This window comes from Triticum aestivum, chromosome 4B (assembly GCF_018294505.1).
Source record: "Triticum aestivum cultivar Chinese Spring chromosome 4B, IWGSC CS RefSeq v2.1, whole genome shotgun sequence".
Lineage (NCBI taxonomy): Eukaryota > Viridiplantae > Streptophyta > Magnoliopsida > Poales > Poaceae > Triticum > Triticum aestivum.
Window position 1 is genome coordinate 67,211,984 of NC_057804.1, and position 23,513 is coordinate 67,235,496.

Consider the following 23,513-nt stretch of genomic DNA (forward strand, 5'->3'; position numbering starts at 1 on the left):
CGGAGCTACGGATGCAGAGATACAATGCGATGAACATGGCATGATAATGCAAAAATATTCAGGACAGGCGTTTTCGGGGTCAACCTCGGGCTGCACGGATTTCGAAGATCGCCGGAGGAGGTTGCCGGATTAGGGGAAGAAGATGGCCGGAGAGGCTCGGGGACGCTGGATCCGGGGCTTCCTTGGCCGGATCCGGGTGCGGCGGGGTCCGGTGGAGCTCGGGCTGCTCGGAAGAGGAGGGGCGCGACGGGGAATGGCGGGCGGCCGGGCGCGGAGGGCGGCCGGCGAGCGAAGCCGGCGGCGAGGAGGTGGAGGCCCGGGGCCTCGCGAGGCGGCGACGAAGCGAGGGACGGCGGGGCAGGGTGGATCCGGTCCGGGGCAGTGCGGGCGGCGAGGGAGACGGGCGCCGGCGAAGGCGGCAGTCGGCGGCGGCGACCGGCGCGGGAGGCGGAGGGCGCGGGCGAGCGGGCCGGGCGGCGGCGGCGCACGGGCCCCGCGGGCCTGCAGCGGGCTGCGCGGGCCGGCGGCGGGGTCGGGCGCGGGAGGCGACATGGCGAGCTGTGAGTGGCTGAGGGAGGCGGCGGCGGACGCGTCCGGCGCCGTCCGGACGTGTCCGGCGCGCGGAGGAAGACGAGGCTAGGGTTAGGGGTGGTTTCATCCGCGAATTTCGGGGGAGGGGGCTATTTTATAGGCAGAGGGAGTTAGGAGAGTCCAAATGAGGAGCGGTTTTCGGCCACGCGATCGTGATCGAACGACCGAAAGCATGGAGGGGAGTTTGCTGGGTTTTGGGCCACTTTGGAAGGGGTGTTGGGCTGCAAAGAGAGAGGGGCTTTACGGTTACCCGGTTAATCGTTGGAGTATCAAACGACCTCCAAATGGCATGAAACTTGACAGGCGGTCTACCGGTGGTATACCAAGGCCACTTGGCAAACCTCGGACCATTCCGAGAAAGTTTAACACCCACTCATAACAGGAGACAAAAGGGGGACGCTGGGGGACATAGGAGCGCCGGATTGCAAAACGGACAACGGGGAAAAGGCTCGGATGCATGAGACGAACACGTATACAAAATGAAATGCACATGATGACATGGCAAAATGCAACACGCAAGCAATGGCATGGCAACGACGGCGAATAACTGGCAGACACCTGGCGCACCGAATCCGGGGCGTTACATTCTCGAAGGAGCGCTCGTTAACTAGTGGCTCCCGTCAAATATGAATCGCCTTCATCCAAAAAAAAGGAATCGCCTCAATTCTTCTTCTACAAAAAGCAAAAGAAAAAAGCTGTCGAGGCCTTTCCGTCACAAAAAAAAGTTGTCTTGTATAGAGGGGGCGTCAATTAGTATATATGTATACTGTATACTCTCATGTAGTAGCATCTGAAGCCTATAAGTAACAGCAAGCTAAGCTAGGTTTATCAGCTTTAGCTAGCTAACTCTGCGACTTGCCTCGCATGTTCCTCCTCTGTTGAGCGCATGCCACAAACACACTTCTTCGTATACACCGGCCTGGAGTTCATATAGACACCGCACCGAGTGAGTTGCAGGAGGGTTGGGCAGCTAGATTTGGAGTGGTTATCTTGTCTTGCCCGCCGCCGGCCTGACATATACATCGTCAACGCCGGCCGGCCGGATCAATCAAATTCATGGGGAAGATGGTGTTGGTGGGCAAGTGCTGGCAGGAGTCGAAGCTGCTGTGGCACATCGCGTTCCCGGCGATCCTCACCGCCGTGTTCCAGTTCTCCATCAACTTCGTCACCGTCGGCTTCGTCGGCCACATCGGCGTGGTCGAGCTTGCCGCCGTCACCGTCGCCCAGAACGTCATTGAAGGCTTCGCCTACGGTGTCCTGGTACGCATGCCACAAGCCAATCAACTTGCATATATGCTTACACTTGCGCATGCCCGCCGGCCGGGCAAAGGACTAGGCCGGAGAGACTTATTTCATCATTCAGGCAGCCCCCGTCATGTCATCTTTCTTAGTGGGACATAAACCCTAAACAAACTCAAAAGAATAGCTAAACATGAAGCGGGAGCCCTCTAGCCGGCAACAGGCTTGTTACAAAATGGGCGGGTTCAATGGGGGTTCCATGGATGCCATGGCACCCCTCTGAAAATGCAAAAAGTTATTTTACCATATACTATCAGGCTAACAAGTGTGTATTAGAAGTGATCAATCGCATGAGTGTTAAGCTCGGCACCCCAGCGGTGAAGTTTTAGATCCGCCATTGGTTAGGAAGGTATGTACGTGAGTTCATAAACACCTTGATTAACTGAATCATGTGTTCAATTCAGACTATAGCTTGATCGGTTCTTAATTATACTCCAAAATTTACAAAGCATGGACTGGAAAGTTGTAATCCTAATCAAGATGCATGAATTGCAGCTAGTAGGTAGGTATAGCTACACCACCCAAAAGAAATCTATATGTTGGCCCATTGTCAAATGGAGAGAGGAAAGAGAAGAAGGAAGAGAAAAAACTGGGTTTATGGTGGAGTATATATGGGGCTGCGTCAGCGATGTCCGTAGACTATGAAAGCTCCCAATTTTGGGTTGGGATTCTCTACAGTACTGCAGACAGATGGGGTCGGGTCCACATGGAAGCAACCGTACTGCATCATAGGCTACTGCAGAGGATCCTAACCCCCCAATTTCATACCGGTTTGTGAGATTTCAGTTGTCCGCCCGCATCTGCGAACATTAGATGAGGCGTGTTTGTACCGGTTTGTGAGATTTCAATTGTCCGCCCGCATAGGAAGGTTTGGGTGGTCCATGGATCGATATGCTGCATGTGTTCGAACATTTTTATCCATCAACATTAGACCATGTGGTACTTAGACCGCACAACTGGCTCGTAATTGTGGTGGCCGACATTGCACCGTGCAGAGCATCCATCCGTATCCATATGCAAGTAAAGAGCCGGGCCTCTTTTCTGAACGCTGAAAGCCGAGTCTAGATCTCTGCTTTTGCTAGAAAACAAACGTTCTCTCTAGGTCGATCTCCCTCAAAACTGTTTTGGGTGAAGCTGCGTGCGCACAGATGTACGTGTGGTCCGTGCTCACCACTCGTCGTGCCACGGCGGCCACACCTACTTCGAGTGGCCAGCCAAATTCGGGTCGACCCATGCATGATCCAACGAAGGACTGACAACGACGAGAGGCCACGCCACGTCCAAGGGAACCATTTCTGATTTCGCGGTGGTCGTTTTCGATCGTTAGGTGCACGGGGCAGAATAGATAGATGCACATGCAGCCGATCTATCCATGGACCACCCAAACTCCAGCCACAAACACATGGACAGTAGCTAGCTACGTTTTTTTCTCTAACCCAGTACAGATGCAGACGCTTATACGCAAGCTGCCGTCCAACTGCCCAAGTAATGCATGGATGTACATTCTCTACTATAATAATATAATATACTCCATCAGCCGCAAATATATCTAACTTTCTCTATCCGGAAAAGTGTTTTATTGCGAAAGCAATCGCTCACACACGTTCACTCCGCATGGCCGGTCCAGTGAGTGCTCTGTCCCCTTTTTCACTTTTCTTCGTTTCTATCATTTTCTTTTTACATTTTGCACTTCTATTTCTTTTTTTTTTGCAAAAAATCAATGTTTCTTTTTTCACTCCCCTATTCTGTTTTTTGCGGGGTTTCAGTTGTCTATTACACCTAAATATTTTTGTTACTTTTCTTCTTTCGGGGAGATGAGAGAACACTTCTCTTTCGAAATGTTAACGTTTTTTCTTTAATATATGAATGTCTCGGTTAAGATTTAAACATTATATATATGAATATTTATTTAATATATGAATGGTTTTCTTTAATACATGAACATTTCATTCAATATATGAACATCTTCCCTAGGCACGGAGCTCCAGAACAGGTAGGGGTACAAAACGGTCCGCACCTAGGGAGATGTGCTTGGACCGTCGACATCCCATGCCATGGTTAGATGCACGGCCAATCACCATGAACCGCCATCGGAGGAGCATGCCGCCCAGCCCTAGCTGGCGTGAGGTGGCATGGCTCTCTCGGCTATGGCAACTACACAACATGGCGCCCAACAGCCCGCACGACAAATGAGCCAGACCAGCGGCGGCGCGCAGGGGAATCATATCTACTTGAAAAGGAGACTACTTCAACAGATGGAATGGAGGGAGGGCATGAAAGTTTGATCTACCAACATAGAGTCCGCCCCTCTCAGGAAGAAGAATTTTGCTACTTTGGCTCATCAGTCTGTCTATGACGTTCGGTGCTCAGAAAAGAGAAAAATAGACCAAAACAAGCTTTTTCAAGCTCTACAAGACCTTTGCGTGTTGTCATTCAACTCCACACAAGCTTGTTGTTGGGCTAGTTGCATCTTCGGCCGATACAAAGGAGAAGCGGCGGTCGGTGAAATAGCCCTCCAACTCGTAGCTCTTCTTGCATGAAAACTCCAATGCCAAAGAGGGACCAGGCGGAGCTGGGACCACCAGTAATTAGGGCAAGATCCACTCCAGAGACGATAAGGTCCGGAGAACAGCGTGCTGAATCCTGGACGACAGTGTCAGAGGAGCATGGGGTGACAACTGCAGACCATGGTTGGGAAGGAGAGGGAAAGGATGAAGATATTGCTGGGTATAGTAGCACTTTTCTGATTAATTTAATCCACGAATAAATCATGATGCTAGTAATAACAGTATGAAGCTCATACCGATATCTAAACATGTGAGCATGTACCGAACATAGAACCGAAACATTTATGAACACGGTAAATACGTCTAGCGATAGATGAGTAAATAGGGGATGAACAAATCATACTCTTCAATAGGCCAGTCTAAGCCTGCGGCAGCGGTAGTGGTGGAGGCTGCGACTTCTTCTGTAGCCTCCTTCTTAATGGTTGCGGCGTTAGCCATGGCGTCGGCGTCATGTAAGTAGTCGAAGCAGAGGACAAGAACGAACTAGGAGCAGTCACGCCAAGGTGCTCCCTAAAAACCGTATCACCCTTCTCCCGGCGCAGGATCGCAAAGGACAAGGTTCCAAAGGCCTTCTCTTCCGAACGGTCATGCATGCGGTCGACAGAATGGGATCGCGGGAAGCAGCAATAGCGAGTGGAACAATAGAGTGGTGGCTAGGGTTGTGCACGAGGAGGAACTGAGTGTCTTGGCTGGAGTTATCAACGCCTCCAATATATAAGCCATGGCTAATGACCGAGTCGACAAACAACCCACGATTCAACATCTCGGACAATGGCCCTTCCATTAGGTACTCATAATTAATCTCTAATTAACTAACCTTTTTTATCGGCAAAAATAAAGCACACACATGACATTGGTCTGAGTTGGTCGGGTCGGGTCGGCTCGGCTCATTCACGAAACACGACGCACGGGCGAGGCGGCGGCGGAGGAGGAGCGTGCATGTACCACTGATCTTCTCAACCTCCAATAACATGTAGAAGAGAATATCTTATAAAGAGGTCTCAACTCTCTTCCACTGGTAGTATGGTAGTATACTTCCCACCATGTCATGACACCCGACATGGGCCTTAGAGATTAATTAGAAATTGTTGCTTATATGAGGCCAAGGCCAATCTATAATTCACTAGTCCCCACCGGATCTCATAAGAAAATTATGTTGTCCTTTATTCCAGAGCACTGTTTTGTTATACATGTATTTTTAGTGGAGACTGGTTAAGGTTGAACATCCACCAAGAGCAAAGGATTATACTTTTGCACAACTGAACAACAGACTTTCTTGAATTGTCAGTTTGACGTTCAGAAGTTTCACCAATTGTCTTGCCCGTACTAGGCTACCGAAGGATAACCTGTGGGTGGAGTATATTAGTCACACTCCTGAACTTTTCATGGGCTTCCTAGAGATTACCCTATCTCATAGTTTGTGACCAATAGTAGGTTCATATAGGTGTGTTCTTCCAAAGACCGATGTGTAGGGTAGCATCTTTCTTATACTAGCCTAAGAACACACTAAGACCAAAGTCAAACTGCCATAAAGATTGTGAGAGTATTGTATCTCCAACAAATTAGGTTAGTAAGGTTACTCTCCTCAGTTAACTAGTAGCTTGTTTTGCCAGGTCTTATTTCACGGGATCTTCGATCACATAAGTTGGGTTACCACCATGGAAACTTATGTGCGTCTCACAACTATCTTCCTTGAAGCATTTTCTATCATGGTTCATGATAGCCCTTTGCAAAAGGGATCTACCAGATTCTTAGCCGATTGGATGTAACTCAACGCTAATACTCTGGAGTTTCTTAATGTCTAACATATTTCAATATCCTTATATGCTTTGTGGATTGCATGTTGTCTTTGAACTCTTTGCCGTAACAATCACTGTCTGGTTGTCACAATTCATAAGGATAGATGTAATTGGATTTTCAACCACCGTCAGTCCATCAAAATCTCTTGAAGCAATTCCACTTTCGTACAAAATTATCTGGTGATGTGAGTCATGCTTCCATTGTTGACTTCATTAAAATAGTCTGCTTGCAAGACTTTCAAAAAATAAACACCACCAAGTATGAACACATATTCATTGGAGGCTTTCTTTTCATCAGCATCAGAGGTCCAATTCACATCACTATACCATTCAAGTACCATCAAGTATCCGGTATAGTGAAGTTCGTGTCTCGCAGTACCTTACAGATATCGCATAACTGTTTCAACAACATGCCAATGTACATCACCCGAATTGGAAACAAACTGGCATAGTTTGCTCACAAGAAACATGATGCCAGGCCTTGTAGCACAAACTAGATATATGATTGAAATAATCACTTGAGAGTATCTCATATGATCTAGCCTTTGAACGTTCAAATCCGCACGCTAGGATCGTATGGTGTTGGAGAAGGTTTGCAATATAAATACCCAAAGCGGCTCAGAATCTTCCCAACATAGTGGAATTGCAGAAGTGCAATCCCACCCTCATTATCTCTCATTAGCTTGATGTTTAAGGTAACATCAGCCACACCTAGGTCTTTTATCTCAAAGTTATGAGATAAGAAAGCCTTAACCTCCTCGATGACTTTGAGGTTGGTTCCAAATATGTATGTCATCGACATACAAGCATATAATAACTCCTTTGCCCCCACCATGCCGATAGTATACACATTTGTCAGATTCATTAACAACAAAGCCCATAGATGTTAAATTTTTATCAAACTTCTCGTGCATTGCCCACGTGCTTGTTTTAGGCCATAAAAATATTTCAATAGATTAAACATCAGTCCTTCCTGATCATCAGACTGTTGCGTGTATATTTCCTCGTCTATCTCTCCATTTAGAAAAGTCGATTTGATGAATGAGAAGACCAGGCAATGCATCCAACAAGTGTAATACTCAAATGGTTGTCAGTCTGGCCACAGGTGAGTAGGTATCAAAGAAATCTTTGCCTTCTTTCTGGGCATAACTCTTGGCCATAAGCATAGCCTTGTACTTTTCAATAGTACCATCGAGCTTAAGCTTCCTTTTTAACACCCACTTACATCCCACTGGTTTGCAACCTTAGGGACGATTAGTAATATCCCATATCCCGTTAGCCAAGATGTAATCCATCTCGCTATGGGCCACATCCTTCCGGTAATTAGCATTTGGAGATGCAAATTCTTCTGAAATAGAATTGGGAGTATCATCCAGGAGGCACACAAGGAAAATATGAACAAAGAACTTTGTCGTCTTTATCCCTAGCAGGAGCTTCCTTGTCACCCTCCGCAGTATTTTCATCTTGTCTTCTCCCATAATATTCATTAGAATGATAGGTTTAGAAGTCACATCCGATTCGTGTCAAGAATTACTTTACATATCTCTTGTAGGAAAATATCCTCAAATAATGTGGCATATTTGGACTCCATTATAGTACTGGCCTTCACGTTAGGTACATCGGATTTCAGCACTAGAAATGTATAGCCAACGCTATGCAGCATAGCCCAGAAAAACGCAGTCCACTGTCTTTGGTCCCAGCTTATGCTTTTTGGTTATCTTCTTATTGACATGTTGATTTTCGCCAAACTACCACAAGTGCGTAAGTAAGAGGGGTGTTGTAAGTAAGAGGGGTGTTGTTCTTCTTCTCCCATTTCTCATAGGGAGTAATCTCATTATCATTTTCATGACATGCCATGATGTCAATATAGCCCCCCCCCCCATGCCTTGGATAATCATGATGTATCTAACATGGCGTTAACCAAATCTTTTAGAGTATGGTTGTTTCATTCGATAACGCCGTTTGACTGGGGTGAATAAGGAGGTGTCCTCTCATGAATAATACTCCGCACAGAATAAATTGAACTCATTAGAAAAGTACTATCCACCACGATCAGACCAAACTCATTTTATTTTCATTTTCAAGTTGCAACTTCTCCCTAGTGTAGAGCCTCATCCTCAGTATTTAACAAATACACTTAGCCGAATATAGTGAAATCATCTATCAATGTCATGGAGAAGTTCTTTTCACCTTTAGTGAACACACCATTCATCTCATAGAGATCAGTGTATGAGCTCTAGTGGAGGCAAGTGTCTCTCCTTCGCGTTCTTGTGAGGCTTGTGAGGTAGCTCAGATTGTATACACGCATGACACTTAAAGCCTTGGCTAGAGTGAAACTTGGGATCAAATTCAACTTAGCTAGTTGCGCCATACAACCAAAATTAATATGACAAAGACATGAATGCCAAACCTCAAATTCGTTCACACTCGAATGAATATGGTTCACAACTTTATTGTAAAAATTAGCTAGGAAAAGATGGAACAAACCTCTGCATTAATATCCTTTTCCAACAAAAAGTCCATATCTTGATATGACTACTCTATTATACTCGAATACGAACTTAAAGCCTTCCTTACATAGAAGGGAGCCACTAACAAAATCCTTTTTGATAGCAGGACATGCCATATATTCTTTAGCTACACGATCTTTCCCAAAGTAAACTTTAGATCCAATGTGCCAACACTAGGAACAAAAGGATGTGAGTCATTCCCCATGGATGGAGCAATCTCGTGTGACATGGTAAGAAGATAACAATGACACATCAGCATACACATGAGTATTTGCACCTGTATCAACTCACCAATCAATGGACTAACAAACTAAAAGTACAGTAAAGAAATTACTATACCCAGATACCCCCATTATCATTGTTGCTCATGGTCACACTGGCAGACTTGGAATCTTGCCATGGCTTCCTAAACTTGTTCAGGTACCTTTCAGCCCAGCGACCATCATCACCACAAGTGAAGCAACCAATTTTCTTCATGTCTTTCTTCTTACCCTTTTTTATTGAAAGTAGTATTTTGTTGGATCGTGTTCTTTCTCTTAAACTTGTTGAAATTCTTCTCCATCATATTTGTGCTAGAAGATCCCTCGACCCCTTTCATGTGTGAGTCATTTGCTCTCGAAATCTGCTCAACCTCAGATGAACGATGACACCTCAATCGAGAATTCATGTCTCAAGTGTTTGAGAGAAGTAGCAAAGTTCCTCCGAGAAGGAGGGGGTTTAGCAATTATGCATCCCATGACAAACTTGTTCAGAAATTCACACTTAAGTAGCTCGAGCTCCTTAGCGATCTACTGTATCTCATGAGCATGGTTCAGTATAGTACAACTATCAACCATCATGTAATCATAATCATGGAATTGTTCCATAGCATACATCTCGCTTCTAGCATCGGTTGCAGCGCACTTAGCTTCGAGCGCATCTCATAAGTTCTTGGCAACCCACATGTGCAGATATGCGTCGACTAACATGTCTCCAATCACACTTAGAATGGCTCCCACAAAATGGCAGTGGCCTCCCTAAATGCCTTCTCATGTTCAGGAGCAATCGTTCCAGTGGGGGTGCCACCGGCGACCCAAAACACGTTCATCGCATGAGCCACAAGGTACTCTTGGTCTATCAACGCTTAAAATGCGTACATGTAAACGGGTCCGATTTCAATGTAGCGAAAAAACCTTGAATAATAATTGCCTATACAAATAAGGTTTTTGGATTGCAGGACATATTAGCATTTTTTGATTAATTTAACAGTATGGAGCTCACACAGATATTTAAACATGTGAGCATGTAATGAACATAGAACTGAAACATTTATGAACAAATTAAATACGGCTAGCACATAAACGAGTAAATAGGGGCTGAACAGATCATACCCTCCAGTAGGCCAGGCTAAAGTCACGGATGCGGCATCGGCCCCAACTTTTCCTGTGCAGCCTTCTTCTTGGCGGCGGCGTCATTAGCCACGGCATCGGTGTCAGGGAAGTAGTTGAAGCAGAGGACGGGGAAGAGCAGGGAACAGTCATACCGAGGCGCTCTCCAAAAACCTTATTGCCCTTCTCCCGGTGTAGGATCGCAAAGTAAGGGGTTCTGGAGGCCTACTCTCCCGAACGGGAATGCACATGGTCGATGGGGTGGGATCGCCTTAAGCATCAACAATGAGTGGAACAGTAGAGTGACAGTTAGGGCTATGAGCGACGAGGAACTAAGTGTGTCGGCTGGAGTGTCGACACGTCCAATATATAGGTCATCATGTAGGGAGTCATGGGCTTAGGCTTAGGCCCACACCCAAGTCGGCAAACAACTCACAGTCCAATGTCTTGGATAGTGGCACTTTCATTAGCGACTCATAATTAATCTCTAATTAATTAATCATTCCTGACTAGTAAAAAATATAACGTAGACATAGGTATGAGTTCAGAATTTTTACGAAACACACACGGGCTAGGCGGGCGGCGGCGGAGGAGTACATGTGTGTCATTCATCTTCTCAAGCTCCAATAACATGTAAAATAGAATCTCATATAAAGAGGTCGCAACTCTCTTCCACTAGCGGTATGGTATTAAACTTTTCACCATTTCATGACACCCTACATAGACACATGCCTTAGAGATTAATAAGGAATTATTGTTCATATGGGCCCAAGGCCCATCTATAATTCAACAAAAATCTTCATCGAGGTAAACTCATCTAGAGCCTTCCACACATACCTATGTAGTGTGTGCATATGTGTGATCGTGTCTTTTGGATAAAGGCTAAACCTAGAAAAACATTAGGCCGGGACGAGCTTGTAAAAGCCCAATCTTCTTTTCTCAAGCCCGAGCCTAACATGAAGCCCAAAATACAGTCTTTATTGAGTCTGAGCCTGACCAAAATCTTGTTTTTCAATGTTCACATGTGTAAGCCTGACTTGGAATACTGAAAAGGGAAGCTCGAGCCCAAATTGAACTACCATCCGGGTTGCAAAATGAGGCCCAAGCCCAGCCCGAACGGCAAGTATGGCCCAACTCCACATGGGTTTTTCGGGCCAGGCTGCCCATGCTCAGGTCTACTAAAGGCTATCACGCGATTAACGAGTTGAAAAAAATGCTTTCATATGTGAATCGATCGGCGTTTGAATTTTTCTCCTTCCCGCGCATGCATGTAATGTTGCAAATAGGAGTAGAAAACACACAATCTGATCGACGGTGTGGGTTGCATTCGCAGCTTGGCATGGGAAGCGCGCTAGAGACGCTGTGCGGGCAGGCGGTGGGCGCGGGGCAGGTGGACATGCTGGGCATCTACATCCAGCGCTCCTGGATCATCTGCGGCGCCACCGCGCTGGCCCTCGTGCCGACCTACGTTTTCACGGCGCCCATCCTACGGGCCCTCCACCAGCCCGCCGCAATCTCCGCCGTCGCCGGCCGGTACACACGATGGGTCATCCCGCAGTTGTTCGCCTACGCCGCCAACTTCCCGCTGCAGAAGTTCTTACAGGCGCAGAGCAAGGTCTGGGCCATGACCTTCATCTCCGGCGTGGGGCTCGCCCTCCACGTCGCGCTCAACTACATCTTCGTCGCCCGCCTCGGTCATGGCCTCTTCGGCGCCGCCATGATCGGGAACGTCACCTGGTGGATCATCATCCTCGCGCAGTTCGTCTACCTCGTCTCGGGCTGCTTCCCGGAGGCGTGGAAGGGGTTCTCGATGCTCGCCTTCAGCAGCATCGCCGCCTTCGTCAAGCTGTCCCTCGCCTCCGCCGCCATGCTCTGGTTGGTAGATGCACGAACTTAATTGAAATCAGCATGTAGGTTGCTTAAAATGCACTATCATTTTGAATGGTACTTACAAATTTATACATGTGTGTGTTATCTAGCTTGGAGGTCTGGTACTACACTGCAGTGCTCATCCTTGTGGGTCTCCTGAAGAATGCTCAACTCGAGGTTGACATCATGTCAGTCTGGTAAGAAAATTTCCTCTGGCAAACCTGTAACTGAACTTTGTGTACATGTAAAGAATCGGTTCAATGATTAGACTACATCTGAAATTGACAGCATCAACTACCAGCTCTGGGCCGTGATGGTTGCACTAGGCCTCAATGGAGCAGTGAGGTATAATGCATGCAACAACACAAATATAACACCACCAACAGAAGACTGCAACTGTACATAAGTAGACAAAATCCATTGCTCCCTCCTATCCAAATTAATTGACACAACATCTATACAATGTTCATTTTACATTGTATAGAGGTTGCGTCAATTTTATTCGGATTGGAGGGAGTAGTGTTTGTGCTAATGCAAAAAAATGTCTGACATGCAGCGTTAGGGTGTCGAACGAACTGGGCGCCAACAAGCCGAAGGCGGCCAGGTTCTCAGTGATCATGGCGGTGTCGACCTCCGCTGCCATCGGTGCAGTCTTCCTGGCCGTGTTCCTCGCCTGGAGGACCGAGCTGCCACGGGTTTTCAGCGACAACGACGAGGTGGTGAGCGAGGCTGCAAAGCTCGGCTACCTTCTTGCAGCAACCATCTTCCTCAACAGCATCCAGCCTGTGCTCACAGGCACGTACCGCTACTACACCCACCAGTTACCAAATCAAGCCATTATTCCCAATGGCAACAGGAAGATCTGAACAGCAAACTTTTCGGTGTCGTTGTGCAGGTGTGGCGATAGGAGCAGGGTGGCAGACGCTTGTTGCCTTCATAAACATCGGATGCTACTACTTGGTTGGCATCCCACTGGGATTCCTCTTTGGCTTCAAGCTTAAACTTGGCGCACTGGTAACGACAAAATCGGATCAACTTCCAATATGAAACGGGCAATCTGACTCTAACCTCTGCTCTGAACGTACATCAATGTGTTTCTGCAGGGAATATGGGCGGGCATGTCCATCGGCACGCTGCTGCAGACTGTAGTACTTCTCATAATTTGCTTCAGAACCAAGTGGAAGAAACAGGTGCAGTACCATGCTAATTTCACTCAATCAAGATTTTTTTCTTCTATACATATGACTCAATCGAAGTTATTTCTTGACTCAATTGAAGTTGAGCAGATTTTTAATCTGAACTTCTAACGGTGCAGGCTATGTTGGCCGAAGGGAGGATAAGGGAGTGGGGAGGAAGCACTGAAACATTGCCGGCGGCGACAAACGGTAGCATAGATAGATGATCAGATGGTTCCTGCATGCAGATTGGACAATGCTATTTATATATACATGGAAAACACATATAGGTAGATTATATAACTAATTAACCTGTACAGAGTGAGATTGATCCAATGTACCTCGACTTCGTCATTGGGGAAATCGGTCTTTTAGGATTTGTTTGGATCGAATAAATGAAAATCAACTACTAATTCCTGTTTAACAAGAATTGGAATTGGGAATCGATTTCAATTCAGGTATATGGGTGGCCACAGAATTGCAAAACCGAATTAGTAGTGAAGTCAAATCTAAGTTTTGTTTGGTTCAGCACTTTGAAGAATTGAGTGCGCAAACACAAACTAATGTATTTCTGTATGTAGGGTTACATATAACATATTACAAGTAAATATAAATGAAATACAAGCACTAGACATGTACCAAATAATGTTATAACATACTTCCTCCGTCCGAAAATACTTGTCATCAAAATGGATGAAAAGGGATGTATCTAGAATTAAAATATATCTAGATACATCCCCTTTTATTCATTTTTATGACAAGTATTTCCGGACGGAGGGAGTATAATGTTATTATATGCATAAATGTGAGGCACATATATTGTGCTTCTTATATTTATACTACAAATTACTATTGATGTTACAATAATGCATTACATATTTCTACGAACTAATTTGTACAATGGATTGTAGTAGTTTTTTCCATTATATTTTATTCTATGTCCACCAGGGCATATATGTACATTTTTTCTTCTTGTTAACACATCATATACTTTATAAATATATAATATATAATCTATTCTAAATATATTTAAATAACTATTTGTACCAACTCCGTTTCGGGGGGGGGGGGGGGGGGGGGGACTATGTCAATCACGAGTCCCTGTATCATAGACGGCTTGTTGTTCATTGTCGGTATCAGTATACAAACTGGGCGTGTGTATTGCCAAGCTGAAGCATATGGGATGGCTGGAACGAGCAGCACTGTTCATGATCCGAAAACAGTCACAATTCCAATGACACATTCAGCGGCAGACCTTGGAACAGGGTCATATTGTGGAGTTGTCACAGCAGATCTTGGAACAGGGTCAAATTGTGGAGCTGTCACAGTTCCAAGTTTGCACTTGAGACTAGAGAGTTCAGGCTTTGATCTAGCTAGACATGAGAGGCAGGGGCATCTGCTTGCTTTGTATAGCCAGCCATTTCCCTGTTTATGCAAAAATAAAATAAAAATGCCAGGTGTATCTTTTAGTAAATTTTAAAATCAGATTTCCTCATTCAATACTCAAACACATGCACATTTTACAATTGGCCCTTGACATGCATTTAGTTTTGCTCTGTCACTAATGTCGAAAATATAGGCAAGACATAAAAATGGAACTGCATACACACATACAGAAAGGCATTGCTTTCAAACATCAAAATACATTCAACTTTCTTTTTGTATATCGAATATTTACATTGTGCACACAATCATAAAATGAGACTGCCAGCCAAAGGTTTCTCATGCTTGCTATCATGGCAAATTCATATCTAAAGCACAACAGAAAAGATCTCTGTAATTTATGGTATATGATGACTAAACCCTCATTTTTCTGTCTTCTATCTGTCATCTTATGCTGGTATGCCTAACTCTGAACCAAAAAGCCCTCATAGGATATGCCCCATGCTCACAAACTGAAGATGCAAAACCCTACCTCAACTTGGAAAAGAACCTGACCGCTTGATATGATCAAGGGTACCTCTCAAGCCATAGCGTTCAACTGCTCGAATGCCAGCTCGAAACCCATCTCCATATAGGATATGCCCCATGCTCACAAACTGAAGATGCCCCTGCCTCAACTTGGAAAAGAACCTGACCGCTTGATATGATCAAGGGTACCTCTCAAGCCATATCGTTCAACTGCTCGAATGCCAGCTCGAAACCCATCTCCATATATTGCAGAGGGATCTGTTTCGATCTGGTGCTTGAAGAATTCTCCAAGTTTTTTCTCAAAGTCAGTCTTTTCACCCTTTTTCGCCGAGGAAGATGTTGAAGAAGGTGTCGCTGTTGCTTCTGCTGCTACTGCTGCTTCTGCTGCTACAGCTGCTGCTTCAGATGTGGTTGCAATGCTACTGCTTGAACCTGACACGATTTCAGACTCAAGCCAGAGATGAGCTAGGACCTGACAGATGCCTTCTTCAACCTCTGGATTACGGATTCGGTATCCTATAAATAAAGAGAAGATATCAATACGTAGATGCAGCAGTGTTTGATGGCACAAAAATAGAAGTATGCATAAGATTCTGCAAAACGAAAATAGACACGTACAATAGTACCTTTAAGTCGAAGGTATGCATGCATCATCTCATGAGCTAGAATATAGCCTGTGAGCAGTCTGCAAGCAATTAATCAGTGGAAATCAAACATACACACATTCGCAACAAAGGACTTCTTAACAGTTTCGTACACTGGTTGCAGAATCAACATCAATCAAACATTAGCATCAACTGTGCTCAGTTCAGAAAATGTACGAAAATAACTAAATTTACCTTGGCAAAGCATATAGTACAAGAATTGCAGTCACTTCACACCGCCGAACTAGTTTGTATGGTGCTGTAGAAATGTCTATCATTTTGCTTCCTGGTCCAATTATTGGTCGTCTCGATATCTGTGTAGTGTATGTTAATTTACCATGAATTCTCATAAGTATGAAGGTGACATACAAGAAAATGTTGTAAGAACTTACCATTCTGACAATTTGCTCTTCCGATAGGCAGAGACCCCTGGTTTCAGGAAGGTGATGCCCCTAATCAAGCAGGTTAAAAAATTAGTTAATCAACATACATTACAAAATGGTGAATATCATATCACTTACCATTTTCTCTACTTCCCTGGCTTCATTTAAACCTTGACGTTCAACCAAAAGCAAGGGGATCTGTTGCTCTACTTTCATGTTCAAACCCTCATAGAATTCCTGGATATCAATGTATACTGGTTGGCACTCGTCTGTGTCCATTATTGAAGTATATAGACACTCCAAGCAGAGCTTCCGGCCATCATCTAATGTTATGTACTTGATATCCTTTGGCTGGGGTTGATGATAAAAAATGGAAGATGCCAAATTCATTAAATCAATCAAATGTGAATATTTGCACTATGAATTGAAGCAGCTGTAACTGAACTAAACTGCCAGTTAATTTCTGATTGGTATAGCCATAACCCTAACCTCCATTCGTTCACAACTGCAACACCTAGGAGTACCGTCATTGTCATGCGAAGGACAATACTTCTGCATCCAGAAAGGATGGGCCCGGTATTCAATTAAACCATTTTTATTTGTTCGAATCTGGTCACAAAAATACAATCAGCACATTTCAACAGATAAATTAAAAATTAGGCACCACCAAATACTCAAGCTCACTCATAAACTTGAAACACCGGTTGCTTACAAAGTTCTTGCAAACATCACATTTTGGATGAAAATTCTCCTTGTAGCAGGTACTGTGGTATGGATGATCTTCATGTACTGCAAACTTGCCAACAGAAAGGCTGACATTATAATTTTATCACAAGTTGAAGTATGTTAAATCAAATGTGTTAGTTTTTGTACCTCAGAGTCTGATATTGGCTCACTGCAAGCTGAGCACCTGAAGCACCGAGGGTGCCAAACAGAATCCATACAACTGAGAAACTGTCCATGTCCAAGTGGAGTTTTACATCCAGCACAAACCCTACATGAGTCATATGGTGCACCATATCTATTAAAAATGCAAAACAAAGAAGCTCCTGGCGAAAACAAATGGAGACAGAACCAAATAATTCTACCATCTTATAATAGAGTAGAGTTCTGAGAACCCAAGGTTTCCACTATTTTACTCTACAGTAAGGGTATTAGAACTCGAGGAGACAACTGATTTCATATGGCAGGTATAAGAGTGTGACTTAACAATGGCAGCATGCAAAGAGAGAATTGTTTCATAACTTAAAGGTAAGCGGAAGATATATGTCACTATGCAGTTAAATTTCGAAAAGACTATCTGACTACCAAAAGTATTTAAATTTGTCACCTGTAACAATATTGCTACCTTTTTGCAAAAATTATTTCATTCACTATAAATTTTTATATTTTTTACTAACATACTTGGATATGGATGGTCAAAGGTCTCTATCGAGACCACATTTATGCCGGAAACAAGTAATGGAATGAAGGTAACTAATACATAATACTTCCGGGACAACGCATATGTTTACATTGTTTACCCATAATCAACCCAACCAACAAGACAGTGCATACGCTCCTAACACTAATCAATTGTTCCTAATCGGGAAAGTTTCGCTGTATAGCAGTCAACTGGATTACCTGCATCCACCGGTAAGCCTCAACATTACCCAAGTCTTTCCGAGCTTACACTTTTACAACCCATACACTTGGAATAAAATGTGAAACTATACTAGTGGTCATTATTGCATGAACGATTTTTCAGTGGAGTATAAACTCAATTTGAAACATAAATATTGATCCCCGGTCCCAATCACATCCTGATCTTGGACTGAGCAGTATGATTTAGATCAGGAATTTAGATAAGGTTTCTGCTGTTTCTATATTGTATAAAGCAGGTTGCAGAGTATGAACCACACATTCACAAGCCTGATGAACAGAATGCCCTAGTATTCGTTGTCATCCCACAGGCATGTACCTTCTCATATCATGCTATGAAGCTGGTCATGAATCAATGGCCTAATGCTATTTTATTACATGTCCTGAATTTTGCTTCATCCCCCAAGTTGATGATACATGAGGTTAAACATCCAAAATCATATTCGTTCTCACCTTTTGTGAGATCAACAAGTTACAGCAATGGATGTAAGTGAAGCACATCTCAACCAAATATATATGCATGTGTTTTTTTTGCTATAAAATCGATTAGTTAGAAAAACCAACACACTAGATTGTTATTCACTGTTTCACACTAATGCAACATGCAATGCAAGCGCCACTCAGTGGTGTCAAGTGTCAACGAAAGAAAAACAAACTTTTCCAAGTCCACAAGCTAAATTATCGTGAAACTAGAGATGAATCATAATGTACTATTATAACAAATACCTCGATCTACTTGATGGCAAGATATCTGGCAGTAGGCTAGTTGCTGGAGTACTATCTGAGTGAACTCCCCCCACCGGAATTTTCTGACGAAGAGGATGCTTATCTTTCAAACTTTCTTGCAGAGCCCGTGCAAGCTCTTCATCTTCTTCTAAATGATCATCAGTATCTGGTTCATAAGTAAAAGCAAATGACAAAAACATTAAAAATATTCTTTCTATCAACTTTACATATTTGGACATGCTCATTAACCTAGAACTGCTATTCCAAACTAAGAAACTTTAATGACACATGCAACCAGGTAAAAGAATCTCTAAACTAGAGATTATCAAAACTGGTTTAGTTGGGATAATACAAACCAATGGCCTTTCCCTTCCTTTGACCTTCCTCTGATAAGGATAATGCAATAGCACGATCTATGTCTTCATTGTCACTGGCATGTGTACCCTACAGTACAATTGGAACCAAATTAGCAACAGTCAAGTAAATAAAGCTGTTCATTTTATCTTGGAATCATGTACCACGTTGTGCGCCCTGATTTATATAAAAATGCAGTGGCTCCTGAAAAATCAAGAACAAATTGTTCGATCCCTCACTATCTATGCTTCTGTAGCATTCAATTTAAACTTCCCACGACTGATTTATCCCATGTGATTTGTCACAGAGAAGAGCAACTTCAAATTGAGAGAGTAATAAACAGACAAGGAAGCGCATGATAAAATGGTAATATATGATAGTCAGAATTAAGGCATTTTTAGGAATGAACATTTTACAGCTAGTTATTTCCAGCAAAGAAGAAAAAGGCAAAATTGGGCAGTACATGTGACGTAGCGTGCTGGGTTGAATAGCCTTCACTAAAGTTCCCGTCATACTGTCCTCTTATAACTTTATTTACCGAACTTTTAACAACTTTACTCAGCCAACCCATGTATTTCTTTATTGGAGGATGAAGATCCATTTTGTCCACCCGATGATGAAAATCTATTTTGTTCAGTCGATGATGACGATCCCTTGGAGGATGACGACTCATTTTGTGCATCCGAAGGTGGACGACCCTTGTGCCTGCAGCAAAAAGTGAATTCATGCAGAAATAAGCTAAGAGAGACCTGCAGCTGAGTTTCTTGTTTGCATTAAAAGCTAGCATTGGGAGGAAGTTGGATTTTAAGGCTCTAGGCCTGCATCTCAATTAGTATATCATTTCGTTCATTATCCGTATAGATTTCAATAGTGGGCACTGATATACTCTAGGAAACAAACAGTGCATATGTTACTGAATATCTGTGACTACTGCTGGGAATCTTGTTTCATACTTCCCGTGCCTAGAGCAATCAGTCTCCCTCTGAAAAATGTGATTTTCAATTATCAAATTCGGAGAACACATAAGCAAAAGGCTGTGCCATGTTCCTAGACAATCGCCAGTTCGCCACTCACAGAATTTATTGAGAACTTAGAGCAAGCAATTAGGCGAGATCTGCTTTGAAATGGAACATCGCAGGTACACAAAAAACGGGATAATGGTTCATTATCCATCTGAGGGTGGGCTCGACAAGATATTTTGGTGGAAATGTCAACGGTAGGCTCCCAGAGGGATCAGATCATGGAAAAGAAGCCCCGGAACAGCATTGGAACCTCAGAAAGGGAAAGCCATGACCTCTTACCTCAGGGAAGAAGAGGTACACGCCCGCGACCTTGGATTCAGCAGAGCACGGACGGGGCTGGAACTGCGCGTGTGTGGGATGCTATATGAACCGCAAGAACTTCCAGCCACGCCGCGTGTCCGGTCTCCGCGGCTATTCGTACTGCTTGTCGGCCGGAGAAGGCCGGAGAGGCGCAGGGGAGTGCTCCGGCGAGGAAGAGGAGGGAGGCGAAACGGATGGGAGAAGGAGGCGAGGAGAGCGTGACATGGACGGGCGAGCCAAGAAAATAAAATGCGAATCTGGGGGTAGAGGCGAGCGGCGCCGTCTAACTAACTCCCATCCGCCCACCGCTCCGCGTCGCGGTCGCGGCGACGTCAACCCCCCGACGGTACCGGGAGGGGAGGGGAGGGGAGGAGGGAGGAGGCCCACATGCGGGGTGGTCGCGCAGCGGCGTCCCTCTCGGGCATTACGTCGAACGTGCTGGGGGCGTGCTAGTGGTGGGGAATCGCGTGGAAACGGCGGTCCGGTCAATTGGTTGGATTTGGATGAACTCTATAGATGAAAGAGTGTGACATATGTCTTTGGTGTCCATAACTCTAGATGGTCTCAAGGCTAAAAGAGTAAGGCTTCCTTTGGTTTAGAGGAATTTCATAGGAATTCTAGAGGATAGGATTCTTATAGGATTTTTTCCTTTAGAACCATTTGGTTCATAGGAATGGATTCCTATTCCTACATGGGATTGGTTCATATCCTCCACATTTCATAGGAAAATAAAAAAGAGGCTAGACTCAATGGAAAAATTACTTTGGTGTCAATCAAATGACATCTTGTTTCCTATTCCTACTCATAGGATTTGAGATACATGTCATCTCATTTCCTACAAGATTCCTATTCCTATGATAATCCTATCCTATGAACCAAAAGAGGCCTAAACTGCGTCATGCATTTGCAATTTAGTCACAAACTTTAAAGGACGTGACAAGCCAGCGCCTAAGCACCCGTTGGTGCGATTGGTCGCCTATACCATAACCGGAAGGACATCCTACAAAGTGCAGTCAGTCCCTTATGTGCCTCCCTCCCGGATCCGGCTTGCATGCTCCCTTCCCATGCTCCCATCCGTGCTCCCACTTCATCCTACGGCTGTCATTTTCTCTTTTTCTTTTCTAATCTAATCTAATCATCTCCCCCCTGATTTTCAGGGGGTGGGGCCGGGCCTTATTTTCTTCCAATCAAATCAAGCCACGTACGCGGGAGCACGGATGGGAGCACGGGGAGGAGCAGGCAAGTCTCGTCCCCCCCCAGCCCACGTGATTCTAGGACGTTGCCAAATAAACCAGCTAAGATCTTGTCACATGTGCATTAATTTGGGTTAACTTTTGATTGGAACGTCAGAATCCAAAACCATTTCCACCGTTGGGTTTCTCACGACGAGTTCTTCAAATCTAGATCTCATATGGATAGGTTTCGTCGATCTTTTTTGGATGGGCTACTTTGGGTGTAATAGACGCAACTTTAGTGCTATAGGGAAGCAACTTCTTTTTTTTGGCTTAGTAGGACTTCTATGATGTTGTTTTGTGTAAAAAAATTGAGAAAAACAGATAAAACATGGGGCACCTTTAGTACTACTCCCTCCGTCCAAAAAAGCTTGTCCCTCAAATGGATGTATCTAGCACTAACTTGGTGCTAGATACATTCATTTGTGGAACAAGCTTGAGACAAGCTTTTTCGGACGGAGGGAGTACATACAAGCAACTTCACTGCATTATGCGTATCTATGAATTTTGCTAACATTATCCCAACTTGCCTATTCATTCATGGTTGCTTAGTTTCCTATCGTTGAGTGTCAGTTTTCTATGATTGATGCTCAATTGCTTACAAGTACTATGAAATTGTCTACGCTGATGCCCAGTTGCTTGCTATTGGTAAAATATTTGCCTACCATTGCTACTCAGTTGCCTAACTTTGCAAATCAGTTGCCTATTCCAAAAAAAGCCTAACAAAACCAAGCAATTGTCCATACAAAAGCAAGCAACTGCCCTGAGAACGTATCTTGTGCAACCAGCGATCTCATGCATCGAATGCACCAACGGCTCATGGGCCATTGGATGTCAAAAGAAGGGACAAGATCTATCTATGAGTGGACCAGATGGTCCATTTGCAAAACAGACCTTGAAGTCTGGCTAATACTATACGGGTTATAAATGTTGAGCTTTCCAACCTACTGAAGAGTTTCAGCACGAGAGGTGTTTGCTGTTAAATATCTATCTGCAGTAAGGCACCAACAACTTACTTGAAATCCAACAAGCAATAGGCCCTGTCAAAAATGCTGAAGCTTCTCCCTTGTGGCCAGTTCACATATCTTCATTGGTGTACCACTGATCTTTCGCTTAACATATTGAAAAGCCTGACGGACAGTTGTGCTACGTGGTGTTGTTCAAATGTCTACGTACTAGTTAACTTATAACAATCTTTATATTCTGGTGACGGTGAGTGAAACACTGAACACACGAATAATAACAAACATTATTATGTTCTGAACACAACTATAGTGTGCACAACAACAACACACTAGTTAGCAATGTAGCGTTCCCCAAATTTTACATATTGCATGACATTACTGTGGTAGTTTCGTCGTCATCCCTGTCGTGGTTCTAAATCTGACACTAATGTAGGGGGGTAGGTATGGAGAGGCAAGATCCTAGCTATGGAGTAGTTGTATATGCAAGAGATTTACGAGTTCAGACCCTTCTCGGAGGAAGTAACAGCCCTACGTCTCGGAGCCCGGAGGTGGTCGACTGGATTATGTGTGTATGAGTTATAGGGGAGCAAACCCTTTACACTGAGGAGAGGGGTGGATTTTATAGAGTTCGCCAGACCCCTCCGGCCCTCAGTTATGTAGGGTTTAAGGTACATTAAGGTCGGGCGTTACTGGTAACACCACAAATAAAGTACTATGATGACCATTAAAGCTACTCAATGGCCGACCGTTTGCGTACAGAGTGACTTTAGATCTTCTGGCTGTCGAGTGGTTGGCTTCATGGTCGAGTGTCTTCGAGTCCGTCGAGTGGAACGCTTCTGAGTTGATTGACAGGTGGTTTCTTCTAGAGATGTCCTTGGGGAGGGTAGTTTGGACAGGTCCATGACCCTACCCTAGGTACATAGCTTCATTATTAGCCCCGGAATGGATCGAGGTTTGAGTGGGGAAGGAGTTGAGAACTCTTCCGGCCCATTTTGTGTGATATGAGTATATCTTGCTTTGGGTCCATGAACCTAAATAACGACACCAACTTCTTTTTCGGTTGCCTTGGTCCATTCTTGGTTTCAGTCGAGTGAATTTCTTTACTTGCAAAGCTCCGAGTGATGGTGTGGAGGAGATCCTCCGTCTGACAAGTTGTTC

General features: G+C 44.3%; 2 protein-coding genes across 2 annotated transcripts; one reads left to right on the forward strand and one right to left on the reverse strand.

The window, feature by feature from the left end:
• The first annotated feature begins 1,400 nt into the window (after positions 1 to 1,400).
• On the forward strand, positions 1,401 to 13,604 carry LOC123094432 (protein DETOXIFICATION 29). Its single transcript, XM_044516439.1, has 8 exons — positions 1,401 to 1,851; positions 11,467 to 12,008; positions 12,113 to 12,199; positions 12,291 to 12,347; positions 12,559 to 12,797; positions 12,898 to 13,016; positions 13,106 to 13,192; positions 13,318 to 13,604. Exons 1-8 carry the CDS (start codon positions 1,648 to 1,650, stop codon positions 13,402 to 13,404), a joined length of 1,422 nt encoding a protein of 473 aa, XP_044372374.1. The 5' UTR covers positions 1,401 to 1,647; the 3' UTR covers positions 13,405 to 13,604.
• Positions 13,605 to 14,804: 1,200 nt separating this feature from the next.
• On the reverse strand, positions 14,805 to 20,413 carry LOC123091059 (protein DA1-related 1). The gene is made up of 12 exons (XM_044512455.1): positions 20,138 to 20,413; positions 19,300 to 19,541; positions 18,839 to 18,926; positions 18,483 to 18,648; positions 16,989 to 17,109; positions 16,828 to 16,911; positions 16,605 to 16,724; positions 16,254 to 16,466; positions 16,125 to 16,184; positions 15,928 to 16,046; positions 15,715 to 15,773; positions 14,805 to 15,604 (listed from the first exon to the last, which is right to left on the reverse strand). Exons 2-12 carry the CDS (start codon positions 19,516 to 19,518, stop codon positions 15,234 to 15,236), a joined length of 1,620 nt encoding a protein of 539 aa, XP_044368390.1. The 5' UTR covers positions 19,519 to 19,541; positions 20,138 to 20,413; the 3' UTR covers positions 14,805 to 15,233.
• Positions 20,414 to 23,513: the final 3,100 nt, after the last annotated feature.